General features: G+C 35.3%; 1 protein-coding gene across 2 annotated transcripts in view; it reads left to right on the top strand.

Annotated features, from left to right (window-relative positions):
- LOC128890146 (FH1/FH2 domain-containing protein 3) overlaps positions 1-15,939 on the top strand; it is a 256,606-nt gene that overhangs the window by 237,393 nt on the left and 3,274 nt on the right. The window contains exons 18-19 of one of the 2 annotated variants that reach the window (XM_054148384.1): positions 513-671; positions 7,166-7,252. In XM_054148384.1, the coding sequence (XP_054004359.1) occupies positions 513-671; positions 7,166-7,221 (215 nt within the window). In that variant the 3' untranslated portion in view covers positions 7,222-7,252. Of the gene's footprint in view, positions 1-512; positions 681-7,165; positions 7,253-15,939 lie in introns of both variants that reach the window. The other variant, XM_054148383.1, reaches the window with a different exon arrangement.

The following is a 15,939-nucleotide window of genomic DNA, read 5'->3' as shown; positions in this document are numbered from 1 at the left end:
GCATGCCTTGGGAATTGTTAATGATAAAGCAGATACTTTGTATTTAGTCTAAAGTATTCTTGTAACAGTTGAATCTCGCCATTCACTCGTTGGTACCCTCGCGTCTCGAGGCTTTCGTCTTTCAGAGTATGAAAGGGTGAAATGGTCTTCTAGCGTTGACCAATTGTTGCTCGGTGAAAAATAGTATTGGAAGGTGTCAAAGTGCTTGGAATATTCCTGTTTCATTTACTGTAAATAGTAGAATATAAAGAGATTAGTTGAAGATGCGGAAAGGAGAGGTTATCTCATTCCTTAGTTTTTTTTAGTTTCTACTACTTCTTCTTCTTATTTATTCTAAAATTACAAGGCAGATAATTAAAGAATAGACGATTATAAGCCGAGACTAGATTAAATATCAAAAAGTAAAGAAATACGAAGAACCAAGGAGGTATAATTCTACCTTCATGAATTATAATTTCTTAAAGCTTCCCAATCAAACATGTATTTTAGATATTGGTGGTATGGTGTTCCAGGACGAACCTCGTTGGGTCCACTGCTCCGCGACGAGAACACCAATGGTAACCTAACCGACGGCGACGACGAGCTGCTGGAATCGCTGGTGAAGACCGCGACGAAAACGCCAGCGACGAGGACGACGCCCAGGGAGCGCAAGAGGACCAGACACGCCGATCGTAAGTCTTGTAAGTGTGATCCCCGCACCCTGCACTTGGCTTCTCTTCTTCCATGCTGATCGATCTGTCCATTCACTGCGAGGATCGACTCCGTTCGATCAATTTCATGTCGAACGACGTCTTGCGCCTTATGGCAACGTATTTATGGACCGAATTTTTCGAGGAGTGTTGTTTGCCCATATTCTTTACTCAAATTTAGCACTCATCTATTAATGAAATCATTATTTCTGCCCTTGTTTAATTTTAAAAGTTTCATGCTAACCAGTGGAATAAATTTGTATTTTTTAATTATATTATTTAAGGCCACATGAACTACGAGATTATTAGTGACCACGTTAACGAGTACAATTTAATTATAATTCAGTGGAATAAATTGATATGACCGTTCAAAGAAGAATACCCCCTTAATTCGATGAACAGTTTGCTTGACGCAGCACAGAATTCAGGAGCGAAGATTCACTCGTGATTTTGTCGTTGCGATGGAAATTATTGTCTCTGGCGATACATACAATAAACACGTACAGTATTCATCGACGAATACAGTGATCAAATGCCGTTTAAACATTTGCTCATTCATGCGTCGTGCCTTTGATGGCTCCGTTGAAAACAATTACAGGCTCGTGATTTATCAATAGACGCCATTAACGCTTATAGTACCGCGCTCGAAAGGGAAATTAATTTATAATTCACAAGGTAAAAGAACAAGCATTCACTTATTATCAGAAACAAAATAAAACAGTGGCGTTTGTGTTTTTCAATATGTAGAACAATATTTATATTCTCGATATTGAGAAGAGAATTTGTTTATACATAAACGTTTTTCACTTCGGAAGTCCATTTTCAGATGTAATAAATTATTTACCTATTTACAATTAAGAAAATAGTTTCAATAATATGTGGGCAAAATTAATTTATTAAGTAAATTAATCACAGAAGGAATTTATTTCTCATTAAAATTCTATGACTACGCATTACTGTAATTATTATTACATTTAATCTTTATAATATAAAATTTACCCAACAAAGATTCGTTCAATTGTATTGTATTGGCTCGATTAATCGACTCTGTTCAATTGTAAATGATTAAATAATTTATGTCATCTGAAAATATCATTTGAAGTTTGAAAAGTTTATGAAATTAAAAACCTTTTCGATAGTATCAATAAATATAAATACTTTTAAGACTAAGAAATGTTTACATTTTATAATAATTATATTATCAGAGAACCTCTAGGCATTTTCCATCGGCGAATTTTTCTACATTTTCTTCTCTGGAGCTTTCAAAGCGATGACACGCTCTATTACCGTGAAGAAGAAACACGGGCTTGAAATCACATTAAAATTAATTAAAAAACATCCTGGCAGATAGCGATCCCCCTCGGGGATGCAAATGCTTACGCATTTTCATTTGTATCCTTGGGGGAAAATCCTCCCCCTTTAAAGCTGCTCTTCCCAACCGTGTTTATGCGTCGAACGATTTTATATCGTGTAATTATCAGCGTTTTCCTCAGTCGTTTCAGTGATTTATTTCTCAAACCTCCCATGGTTGGGACTATGTTTTTTTCATGATCGTCTTGGGAGTTTCGATACGCGTTAAAATTAATTAAAAAATTAACCCTCGACCCTGGGGGACTCTGCGACGCGTCATGTAATTTCCACTGATTGCACAAATAGAATTGTTTCTTCTTAATAACCAAATAGTTCATAAAAAAGAAAAAAAAAAACATTTAAAAAAGGAACTCAATCCTACAAATATCCTGTGTACGAAAGGTCAGTGAGAATGCAAAATATCTCGCGTGTGAAAAAAAAGGCTAGTTCTATGGAGTCCAAAATAATTTTCAGTCGAAATTCGTTTGTTAATATTCAAAAGTGGCCAAGAAACTTTTTTTAACCTAGTTTCGATTTTCAAAACAAGATTCTGTTTGTAAAGTTCACAGGTCAGTAGTGTTATTCTAACTCGTTGATAAAGTTGGAGTTATTGGTGGAAGAATTAATGTTAGAGAGTAGTGAATACAAAGTTAATGCTTTGTTGAAAGATTTATTTTTAAATTGAAATTGGAAAAAGTATTGTATTTAGTTTATGGGTGAGATGATGAATGTTTAATCATTTCGAAATTAAAGTGTACTCATTTACGTTGGTAATCGTTTTTAGACTTTAATTAGATGAATTTACAAATTGAATACACAGGAAATTGTTGCAGGTAATAATAATTCTTGGAAATTCTCCATTATGGTTATAGGATTACAATGTAGATTTTCAGGTAATTCAATTTTCAAAATCAGAACATAGAAAATTGATATACCTATTTTTTTATTGCCATACCTTATCCAAGAGTTACAGATCAAATAATTAATTAACATATGTTCACTATTATTATTAGCTAGACTAACAAAATTATAAAAATGATTAAAAAGATTTATCCAAAGCATATGTAAAATTATCACAGAAAATATATGTCCAGTGAAAGTACACATGTTGACAAACATGAAAACTTGAAGCCTTTGTAACAAGGCTTGGTCTCGATTAGTGAAATTAGGAACATAGACTGAAATTAGTCTCCTGAAATTTTAAAACCTCTATTGGGACCCTCTCACCCCCACTCAGTTGCATCCAGGCTACGAAATATTTGATACGAAATAATTGCAAATGGGTTCCTACAGCGAATTCGCGTTGTCGCTTGAAACATTCGGTCCATAAATAAAGCGTCGTGACACGCCGATCGATAAGTGGAAGTTTGGAGCCAAAATTCTGAACGCCAGTGATCGAGGACGACGCATAGAGCGTCGGTTTCCTCGGTCGTCGTTGAACTTTTCTCAAGCACCTTATTAGCACCGATCTTCCTCCATCTTTCCTCTCAAACTCGCGAATGTACATACTTCTTGTACGGGAAATTGGTCAGCCAAGAGGAGAGTAATAAATTAACCCTCCCCATACCAAAGGGGGGTAGGGAATATTCTACAATTAATTGTGTAATATTTTCTCAAACGAGAACATAAATATCATTCGATAAATTTAGAATGATATTAAATTTCTGCTGGCTACGTGGGTATCATTATTAATATTATTTGACTGGGAAACGATTTCTTCGGCTTTTAGAGAAAAATATTTTGTAATAAATCGATATCAAGTACAGTGAAGAGTTGGTATAGAGAGGGTTAATACGGAAATGACAAGAGGTAGACGAAGGGTTACTTTCTTAAGGGGTTGACGTAAAAGCTGCACGTTTCCGGTGGAAATAAACAAGTTGCCTCGAGAACGTCGAAGTTTCACGACTATGCGTCATGTAGGTCGCGCAGCTTTTAGAACTTTTTTTTCCGGGCAACATCTACGGTGGCAGTTTTTTAACAGCCTTTTCACTAAAAGAAGAGGCTCCGCGCAGTTTAGCGGAAGTGACATTTGCATTTTATATTGCTCCCATTCAGTTTTTGGAACGGACGGTTTTCAGACTCGCGGTTTTCGACGCCAAACGCATCAGCAGCGTCTGAAAGATCCGTGGGATTTTGTTATTCCGCGATGAAAGCGTTTCCTCGCAGTATGATCGAGAAATATATGCTCGGGAAACTTTTCAACAGACGTTAAGTGCTGAAAAAGAGGCGAAAAATTTTTTATTTAACTTAAATTTAACAAATTTGATCGTATTTGTTGGTGCTTGCGTTGAAACGTAAATGATTCTCGAATTCATAATAAAAGGTTGTATACCAAAGGGATACCTTTGGTATAGACTTATAGGCTTTTATAAATTTTATTATTTTTGAACTTGAATGACTATGACTACTACTATTAAAAGAATAAATTGATTAGACTTCCAGATGAAGAGACTAAAAGTTTTTTATTTTACGTTTCCACCTATAGATCAGGTCAATTTCTTCTTTTACTGTCACACTTTGCCGAACCTTATCTCGGTAACGCTTTGTCAGCAGCGCAAGACGTTAGCAAGTAATTTCAATCCTCAAACATGGAACGTCGAGGATAAAGAAGAAAAAAAAACAGAGAGATACGTATTCCTTCGTTCTGCTTACTCTACAAATACGCGCGGCTCCGTCGAAATCGGCTTTGATCGTAAATCGGATACGTCTTCGAGAATTACATCGTTCCTCGCGATTTTCCGTTCGCGACTCACAGCGAAATTTTTCACTTCGTCGATCGCGTGCAGACGAAGAGACGTAATCCCTGATGCAGGTCCTCGAATCTGCTCGTAATCTGCTGGTCGAGTGCGACTGAACGCCGTTCGTCTCGCAATATTTGTGACGACACCGATCGACGCACGATTAAACGAATCGGCGTTGGCCTCTCAATTCTTTTTATAGGCGCTTTGCTGTCCTCAGTTTTTTTTCGACCAGCTACGTGTATTTCAGTGATTTGAATTTTTTTGAAATTGAGAAAGGTCGTGGCCTAAATAAAATTAAGAGGGAAGTATCACTTTGCCGGGTGTCAATTTATTTAAGAAATACAGGGTGTTGATATGTGCAGTTTTTGTTACTCCAAGAAATAATCTTAATTAGGAGATATGAATATTATTGAGACTGAAGTATGACGTAGGTCGAGGACAGTTAGTAGCGGTTTAATTAATCGTTTTGTTAAATTTAAATTGGTTTTACTCATACAGGTTATTGCTATATTAAAGAAACCTATCTTAATATTTAATACTGAAAGTTAGGTCACATACATACAATGTGTTTATATTTGATTAACATTTCAAATCGTTTGGTTAATTAGTTTTTGCGATCTGAAGTTTTCATTTTGCGAAGTTCGAGTTACCATCTGCTAGTGGACTGTTTCATATTTCAATTTCAACGAGATCCGTGACACGTACCGCAAAATGTGATCGATTTGGCGTGGAATGACCAGTGTGGGTTTAGTTCCAGCGCGAGCGGAAACAACTTTTCTCGTCATGGGTTTTTCCACGGAAATATCCTAGGCGGAGTGAAATTCATTTCATTCCGAGAACGAAATGTTTGCAGTGGAATCGTGCCGATTTTAATGGAATTAATACATTGGTATTCTGTCGATTTTAATATGATTAAATGAAATTTATTTTCGACAAGATATTGCATCGGATCGAATGGCGCTTCGTTGATTTATGAAATGATTTTTAAAATACGTATTTCATCACGACCAAAATAATAAAACGTGGTATGTTACACCTTTCTGTTACTTCGCATTAAAATATCGAGTTTTGCACCTTTCTGTTATATTTTTTATTATTAATCATTTTTAAATCTTATAAATAAATTAGTGATTTAAGCCATTAACAGTACATTAAAAATGACAAAGTCTAGTCACAAAAAATTAGTTTCGTTCCTTAATTATTATAAATTAATAATCAAACACAAAGTACACATCATAAATTAATTATTTACCTGAAATGTCAAAACTTCTAAAGTTACAAAATAAATATTTCAAGTTTCGCGATCAGATAAAGGCACCCTACATTTGCAACCCTTAAATTCTCAACCAATTGCGTCTAGCAACGATTATTATAGGTATCCTTTGGCCAAGAATCAAATGCATAATGCGCTCTAAATGTCTCGCGTAATCGCAGCTCTAAAGAAAGTATAATGCCCCCGGAAACGTTGGAAATAAAGTCAGCGACATAATGAACGTTGAGGAAACGGGGATGATTATTCGAGAAAGCGAAAAATCGAGCGACGTGGAGGGAAAATAGCAATTGTCGTTGGGTTAGCATGCGTACAAGTAATTTGGGAGGCGTGCTCTACACCCGGGGAAACCACCGTCCTCGTTTTCCCTTTCCCCATCATTTCCTCCTCTTTGTCCCGAATTATCCTGTTTAAGGTGGCGTAGCAAGGGGTGTGGTGATGGCTTCGCTATAAATGCCTATACACAAGCACGCACGAGAAAAGGATTTCCCAAAAAGGAATGTAGAATTTTATTTTGTAATAAAACACGAAAGGTATGAAACATTCTCAGGATTTTATTATAAGGGGATCCATACAATAGTCATAGGCACAACTCAATAATTGTTTTTCAAGCTCATATTTTAATTATTTTTTAAATTCATATTTGAAGAACAGTTTTGCAGTAGAAGTGTTAAATTTAGTATTTAACAAAAATGCTCCTGAAAATTTGCTGTATCTTGGCCATTTTTAAATATATCTTAACCAAAAAAATGTAATTCTTAAATTCCACACTTGTACTGTACAATTACTCTATGCTTCGATTGAAATATGTACTTAAATCTTGAAAAAAAAATTCCTGAATTTTACCTATGGCAACTGTGTATAGCCCCTTAAAATGAAACCATAGGGTACATATCCCCTTACATGAAAATATACACAATTACAATAAAACGTGGAAGGTGATGTTCAATTATCCACTCGACTATGCTGACAAGCATATTTTGTTATTAAAAACAGAGTACGAAAGTCCCCTTCAGGAAAATCCTTTACATGTTTGTGTATATGTATAAAGCGGTGGTGGTGGCTAATGGGGTTGGCGTAGCGTTCTTCCCTTCCTCTTTTTTTCTGTCTGACAGTGAAGCGATCGCGTACCCGGGAGAACAACACCACGCCGGAAGGGTACCAACCCTGAAGGGCTACCGATCGTGACCGACGCGATGAAGGTTCGCTGGTTTTTCGATTAAACAGAGGTTTTCTTTTTGCTCTTGCTCCTCTGTCTGCTCCCGCTGTCTTCTTTTTAGTCGCGTCTTGCGTCGGAATGCGCGGTCTTTGCTTGCTCCTTTCTGGCCTGGCATGCTTTTGTCTGTACCTCTCAGCATGCGAACGTTCGTCCTTTCTTACCGCATACTTGCGACCCAGCCGCGAGTATTTTCGTACGAATGGCTTCGATGGAAATTCTTCGAGACGTTGTTACTTGTGGGTGATTTATCATTGTGGAGGATTTAGTGATTGCGAATTGCGATAATTCGATCGAGTCCTTGTTTTCCGACAAGCAATTTGAGGAGTTCATTTGGGGTAAGTTAGTGTTAATTTCTGGGTTGATTAAAATTTCCGTGATTTATTTAAGAGAAGAATGTATGCGGAGAGACATACATGTTTACATGTTATTGAATATCTCGTACTCGTTACTGTAAGATTTAAAAAAATTAATTAAATATTGATATGTCCTCATTGAACAATATATTTAGACAGTATATACTATCACTAATCAACAGAAATCCACTTAAATCCGTCGGTAATTACCAAGCAGTAGATACAACGAAAAAAAAGACCATATAAAAAAATATATATTTAGAGCGTTTTCAATCTTTACATATCAGTTTTCATCGCGTAAAACTAAGTGAATTATAATAAAAATTAGGTTTGCCATTATTTATGAACTCATGGCGAGAAAGAATACAACGAAAATCAAAGTCAGTAAAGATCTCATTACAAGACGTTTATACTCTTCAATACTATATTATTTGTTGCAAAACGAACAAATTACTGATCGTTAAATTAATAATGTAATAATGAAAAACCTACATCGTGAAGCATTTTTCTCAAAATCAAGTAATCAACTCCCATTATAGTTAATTATCTCGAGAGATCTCGTGTCTCCCGCTAGCATTCCAAATAAATAAATCGCTAGATTTATTAGAGACTGGATAAATCTATCACTGTGTAATTGCAACTACCTGATAAATGATTACAGATCGGACATTTACATTTTACGATCACCGATTAATATCAGTGATGGTTTATCGCCTAACAATTATTCTCGTCGTGATTACTTCATTAATCAATTGAAAATAATATTAAACGAATAATCATTTACCGAGAAAAATTTATCATTATATCGTTTCGTGACTGCCACGGGCCTTGATGTATTTGTAGATATTTAGATATACAATCAGCGTAGAGTCATGGTGGAACGATCAACTCGCATCGAAAAATGTAAACGATTTACATAAACGCTGACTGTCGTTGGTACTTTTCATTTACGAAAACATCCCCGAAGGAGCGCAATAAATTCTCATCCGTGTACTTCTTTTTGGTCGCGATAAATGATCGCATGCACGTTCGGTACGCATTTAAATAAAGGGAAAGTGATAAATTGATGGAATCTTGCATTATTCAGGCAGCGCGCTTAACAAACACTACTTGGCGTGTATCGAATTTGCATATGCAGTGAACGATTTTAAAACCATTCACTTACAACCATTCGCGCGGGACTCGTGGAATTACAAAATTGCAAGGACTCGAAACTTCTCGATAAATAATAAATGCGCGAGCAAAGTGAGTAATTTCTTCGATTTTACGAACAGTAATCACCATAGGAGGTCCAATCAGGTATGAGAATTAAGTTATAGAATGTATTCAGAGAAACAATTTTTATAATACTTTTGGTGAAACAATACCGATCACTAACTTGACGTCCTAACTTGTTTATGTCAAAAATGCAAGGGTACATTTTTTAATTCAGTTGTCAAATAATAATACTAATTTTTTTTTCGCGATACAAACATGTTTCTTTTAAAATTGCCTAAATTCACAATTAATTTTTATTTACTTATTTGCTGAAGGATATTTGCATGTTTCCATAAATGTACGCGAGGTATCAAGAAGTCTGTGGCTCGGGAATTTCATTGAATTTCCACGTGACAAGCGAGTCAAGAATTTATACAGGTATTTGGAACCTAAGAAAGGCTTCTTGATCTACATACTCGATTTACGTAACGTCTAACGGGGACTCACTTAGGCGTTTCCATTTCGTCGACGTGCTTCACATCGATCCGACGAGCTCGCTGTTTCGCCGACGAAATAATTGATGGGCCACGCCTCGGTCCTCGCGGAATGATTTATCCATTAGGCGATCGATAATCGTATACGAGTTTCGGCACTCGCTCTATAATTTTTCATTTATCTTTACCTGACGCTCACACCAAGACGAATCGTGTTCGACATACGCAGCTCCTTTGGAAGTATTCGCGTAACTTTTCTAGAAAAGAAAATTGAGAATAAGTCGTAGGAGTGATTGAAACAAAATGACAGTAATGTTGTTCCGTTAGATTTGCATAATACACTTCCATATGAAAGGAACAATTTATTTGTAGACAAGAAAATTGTTCCAAACGGTAACTCCACTATATTTTGCATCGAAATCATTGATAAATGGAGTCATTTAAGGTAAACATGGTACAATGTTATCAATACTGAGATCACGAAGCTACATTATGTAACTTATGTTTCTGTAACATTACCTAAACACACCTTAACGTACAACGTAGCTGTCGGTTCAGCTCCCTAATCGCTTCAAGAAATACATGTAATTCTCCTTGTGCATTGCGTAACAGATCTCATGCACGAACCTTAGGGAATTTATGATAACGGACCAAAGTAATTGATCTTTATGGAGAATTCGTGGCGAAACAGAATAGCGAATCAGCGAGTAATATTTATCTTGAAAGAAGTAGCAAATTAATTATTTCAAACGAGTGGGATTTCGTGGGCAGTTTGTGTTCATCAATTTGAATTCCGTCTTTAATTACTTTCGCCTACAAATTACGAAAGTAGGGTAGGGAACATTAATAAGTAATATACATGGAGCCCAAGAGGAATGTTTTAGTTCTACTAAAGTTTAGGTGGAGTACCCACGCTTTGGGGTCACGATTCTCGTACCTTTCAATAAAATTGCTGGGCTATTTACAGTAACTTTGCTACAAAATTATTTCTCATAAGAACAATTTAAGGTCATTCGCATTAATCTAAGAGAAATCGAATACACAATACATAAATGTTTGCGGAGTTAATAGACATTATGTGGGTCGAGAAACAATTATCAATTATAACATCACACCAAAAGAAAACGCATTGAGAAAAGAAGCGAAAGAGAAAAAATTTTTGTGTGTTTACTTATGATTTGCTTCTTGTTTGGGAAGTTTAGGGAGTTAATAGACTGATTATAACAGATTATTATAACTGGTTATTACTGATTCAACAATACACCAAAAGAAGATTCATTGATAAAACCAAAAAAGAAAAAGAATTTTCAGTGTGTTTACGCTTGATTTGCTTCTCCGCTGTTTTCCTTCGATTATCTGATATGGGACTAATGAAGTGTAGATGCAGATAGCGGTACCATAATAAATATAATAAGGCGTTATTTATCTTTTATCCGTTATTCAGAATTTATATCTAGATAAGAATTTTATTACCCATTGATTTCTCGATTACACAATGGCAAGAGTAAAAGATCTAGAGCTCTCGAAACATATTTATATAGAGCCGTATAACCACTATTTATTGCATGATAACGAACCTCATACTCTCACGGAAGTATCTAAGCAAGGAACAGCTAACTTTAACGATCCATTCGAATAATTTGTTCGATCTCATTAAATAGTTTCAAGTACACTCTAAGAACGCGTAAAAATCAAATCCTGGCAACACTAACGTCACTTTCACCGCTGTATCGCTTAAAGGTGAACCAATCTAATTATCCAGCAGTAATTAGCTCGTTCAAAAAGACGCACGATCGTCTTATAAATAGATTTAGAAGTTATTATTTTAACACTAGAATTTCCACGGTAGTCAATTTGACTAATAATCTTCGAATTCCTTTTAAAAATTACTTAATCATTCCTAATGCTATTGAATTAAGTTTTACCAACAATTACTGCAATAGAAAATTCTTTATATTGATTTATATCTCGAAACAATTACTTTAATTCTCTACGGACCGAATTTTTCTTCAGATTGATAGTGTTGTTAACCGTCATTAATATGGTTATTGATTATCGGAAATATTATTTAATTAAGACGCATATCATCCTCTTGTGAAGAAATTAAAATTATTTCATTAGATGTCGATATATTAGCATGAAATCTGAAACTTACACGAATTAATAAAGGGTTAAGTGTCATGGTTTAGATGGAGTCTATCGGTGAATCAGGACGTGGTAAACACGCAACGAAGGTGTTACACGTTAATAACGCGATCGGGGGGCGTCGTGCGCGATCAGTCACGTCCTGAAGCGTGCGACAGACGCGTCATGGCAAATGAATCGAGCCGTGGAAGGTCGTGTTTACCTGGCAGTCGAAGCGCGAGCGATTTACTCGGGCAACATTAAATTGGGAGTCAACGGGCCGCGAAAATAGGACGATTCGACCGACAAGGGACCTTGGATAACGAAAAGAATGAACTCGCAACGTTGATACTGCGAAAATAGCGACTTATTCCGCGACACTCTTGATCACCTGCCAAAGGCAGGCATTAAGAGTTAGGGCATTCGAAAAGGTAGATTTATTATAATACTAGATAATATTTTCAAGAGAATATTCAGCCACTCATGATATGTTTCACCAAATGCATAATATTTCATATTTATATAATTTTAAATACAATATATAATATATAAACTTAATATTTATATTACATTTTTGGGAAATTCAACCATGAATATTTTATTCACAAGTAGTCGTTTTCACGTTACAGTTATACATATAATAATATGTGTTAATGTATTTAAGTTAATATATTCAGGACCAATTTGAATTAATCCATTATTCTGATCAATAAGTTGCATTGGCTAATCATAAATGGCTTAAAGTATTAAATATCGAGCAAAAAGTGACGCAATATCGTTGTCCGCGAGCAACCAGTTTCAAAATACGTTCGTGGTTGTGTGCTGTGTTATCGATCCTGTGTTTGCAGCCGATAATGAACCTCTAATTACCGAGAGACAATACGTGTAAGTTGCTTTCTGTTTGGTAATGACCTCGCGTAATCTCAGGTTTAATAATTCGTCAGTCTTGCGCAAGAAACATTTATTACGAATCTCTAATATAGTGTTTCATATCATTACTTAAAAATTTCATTCAGAATATACAAATGATACAACTGTATGTCGTTACATGTACATACTTATTGTATATTATTTTAGCAACCCATTTTACAATGTTACTCGAACCAAAAATAAGTGTTCAAACATAACTCAGTATTTTATATATTTTTTAATTTTTTATATACATAATATTTGTGTTTAAAAATCTGTTTCATTTGTACCCAAATTTCTTTCTATAGTATTTATTTTGTAATCAAATCTTATGATGTGTTGGCGTGGTTAACCATAACACTTTTGTATATAAAATATAACTTGTAAAACACACAGCAGGAACAGGAAAACCAATAATAAATGTTACTTTTGCGAGACTGAAGATTCATCAAAATATGTTTGTTTGCAAACAAGTACGAACACTCTTCCAATATTTTTCATAATTCGATACGACTCACTATGGTAACTGATCCGAGTCTCGCGTTTCCTCCACAGTCGTTTCACGATTCCCAACGCCCCTGTTCCCTTGGTCTCTATTCCACCGTTCTCTGTGTTATTCTACGCCGTGGTCGTGGACGCAGCTGATAGAATCCCGTGGACGGGATTTGCGATTTCGTGTTTGGAATGCGCCAAGAATCGAAGAAACAAAAACGAACGTTGTTGACAAACTAAATTGGTCAGAAACAGAACTCGTCGATATTTTGTTTAAAGTTTTGCTTTCACCGAGTTGCGGGAAAAACTTGAAAATCCGTCGCTGTTTTTGCTGGACGAGTCATTTTTATTTCTTACTCGCTGTCCGCGGAAGTGAAAATATCGAACATATTTTCGAATCAACGATATCGGAAATATCATTTCTTTCGATTTATAAAAGAGAGTTGCGAAATTATTCTTTGCCCTATTTATACATAATTCATAACTTTGTCATGAAGACAGCCTTAGGTGAACTCCAAAAAATTATTTATAATTCAGGAGTAATTTACTACTCCATTTTTCGATGTTTTTACTTGTAATTGTTGGAGGTTCCATAATCATAGGCAACTTATTTTTAACTTTATCCAACTGTTTAATTTCATTTAACACCACAATTAACTTTCTATACGACACCGTGCAGAATTTGTTTCTAAAAAAAAAAGTAAGAACTTATTTATTTTTTCAAAAAACAAAATTATTTTCTATGCTTTGAAATATTTATTCCGAAAAGGACCTCGGAAGCGATGAGTCAAAACGGCGAAAATTTGATTCCTCCCATTTGATTCTTCGACCAATAAATTTCGCTGGCGAATTTTCTAACATGACCTGTGACCGTTCAAAATAAATATCGGGGGAAATACCTGCATTTCGTTTAAATGCCATAAATTTCGTTCCAATCGATCAAAGTGTTATCGAATGAGATTCCACCTATACGTATAATTCAAATTAAATTACGATCGAGAGCCTCGAGAATACTTTTTCCTAGCTATCGAAACTAAAAGGGCAAATTCAAAGAGAATAATTTTATTACATATATTTCATTCAACCTTCGACCAGCACTCGTTGTTTTTAGCAGAATTAGATAAGGGGATTATGCGAAATTATGGATTGGATATTCGAATTCAATTTTCAGTGATGTCGCAGTCCACGAATTCATTACTGTGATTATCTTGATGTTTCCTAGTTAATGAATGCCAATTGATTCGCGTAATACGTATTTAATTCCTGAAAATTCAATTGCGTCGATGAAATAAGGATGTGTTGTTCGATGAGTATTCAAATAACATGTGTAGTTAAATAATTCTCGCATATAAGAGACTGCCGTATAAACAAATGATTAAATAAATTTCCTAAAGGTGCGTATGTTGTTCGCGCGAAACCGCGAGCGTTCGATATAATATGAAATATTTCTCGTCTCTGACAAAAGGATCGCTGAAACAATATTTCGATAATAATGATCATCAGCTTTGTGCTTCAAAGTTATTCGATTCAACGCTCGAGGAACGCGCACGATAATTTTCCAAATTCATTAAACACCATTCAGAGTACTGGATACAAGTTCCAGCCTCTCACTTATTATGTTATGGCAACGCAGTGTTGATGACAATCGGGGCTTGCGGTAACACGATGAATCAGTTTGCGCTTGATCAATCATTGTCGATCACTTGAAATATCTACTGATGGTGCATTAAGGCCTGTTTACAGGAAGGTATTTAGTTACCAATAGTAAATTGCTCGTAAAGTAGAAAATTACGTGGAAGAAAATTTAAATTGAATCGAGAATAAGTTTTACTATAAATATATTTTTCCTCCGAGTTCTTTTTAGTGAAATATAATGAAGAAATAAAATGTTTCGATATAAAGAGAAAGGGGAAAAATAGTACACTGCAAAGGAAACATGTTTGTGTGAAAGTAAATAAAAACCAATTAATTCAGTCTTGATTGGAAGCAGTTTATTAGTGATGTTTCGACTCGTATTGAAACGTTTACGATAATCAAAAGCAAAGAAACTAATTCTTATTAATTTAGGGACACAATTTTTTCTTATTCTGCAAATAATTTAGCATAAATCAGTTCCTATAAAAATCAATCCTAGCTCTATTAGACATCCCCTGATTCGCTAATGAACTTATAAAGTGTTCGGTCCGACTACAATCATTTGATATATAAAAAAGAAACAACCGTTGCCACTTATTTATCCACCTAAATCTACAAATAAGGAGAGTTGTTTGAGAACCTGCCACGAAGTCAGAGGAACAATAAAGGTTCATCTTGACTCAGCAACGAGCCAGTTGAAACGGGAATTGATGCAAGTTTCCCGTGAACAATCGAGCGAGTATTGTATTACAGGTGCGACTGTTTATGCGCGGCATTTCTACCGATCTTAACAGTACCTCGCATTGTTACCAGGTGCATTAGAAATTCTGTTAATTACCAGCCAGTTCCCAGTGCTATGAGTTTAGATCCGACAGACAATGTATCTGGAACGAACACGGCACGATATGATCGCGAGCATATTGACATACTTTAGACTAGGCATGTAGATAACCGCATACACTAATTACGCTTAATTGTCTGTCACTCTTTTCAACTCTATCGCATGCAAACCTGTTTTGGCATGGCTACCTTCGAGTGACGTGTTCCACTGCCTCATTTAAATACTTCAGACATTATACGAACGTTTCGTATTTTGAGAATTATGAATATTGGACATCTGTAAGTTTTCAGATACGTGGAGTTACGTGTGTTGGCATTTCGTTGCAAAATGTGCACAGAAAATTGGTGTCATGATAAAGAGTGTAACTTTGGAATTATCTCATTTAATAGTTTAGTGATACTTAGGTTATATGAATCTTTAGATATTTGGGGATATATTTGTAGCAGGAAAACAAAATTGTTCACTTGTTGTTCATTTGTTCATAAATCAGATGGAACTATATCTTACATAACTGCATATTATTATATATAGTATATAAAGTACACAATGTTAATTAAAGTAGAACTCTATAACATAATAATTATACAAAATAATATGCAGTTCTACGAGTTATAGACCTACCTGA

The sequence above is a fragment of the Hylaeus anthracinus genome, unplaced genomic scaffold (assembly GCF_026225885.1).
Source record: "Hylaeus anthracinus isolate JK02 unplaced genomic scaffold, UHH_iyHylAnth1.0_haploid 12000, whole genome shotgun sequence".
In the NCBI taxonomy this organism is placed as follows: Eukaryota; Metazoa; Arthropoda; class Insecta; order Hymenoptera; family Colletidae; genus Hylaeus; species Hylaeus anthracinus.
This window is presented reverse-complemented; position numbering and strand designations above follow the sequence as displayed.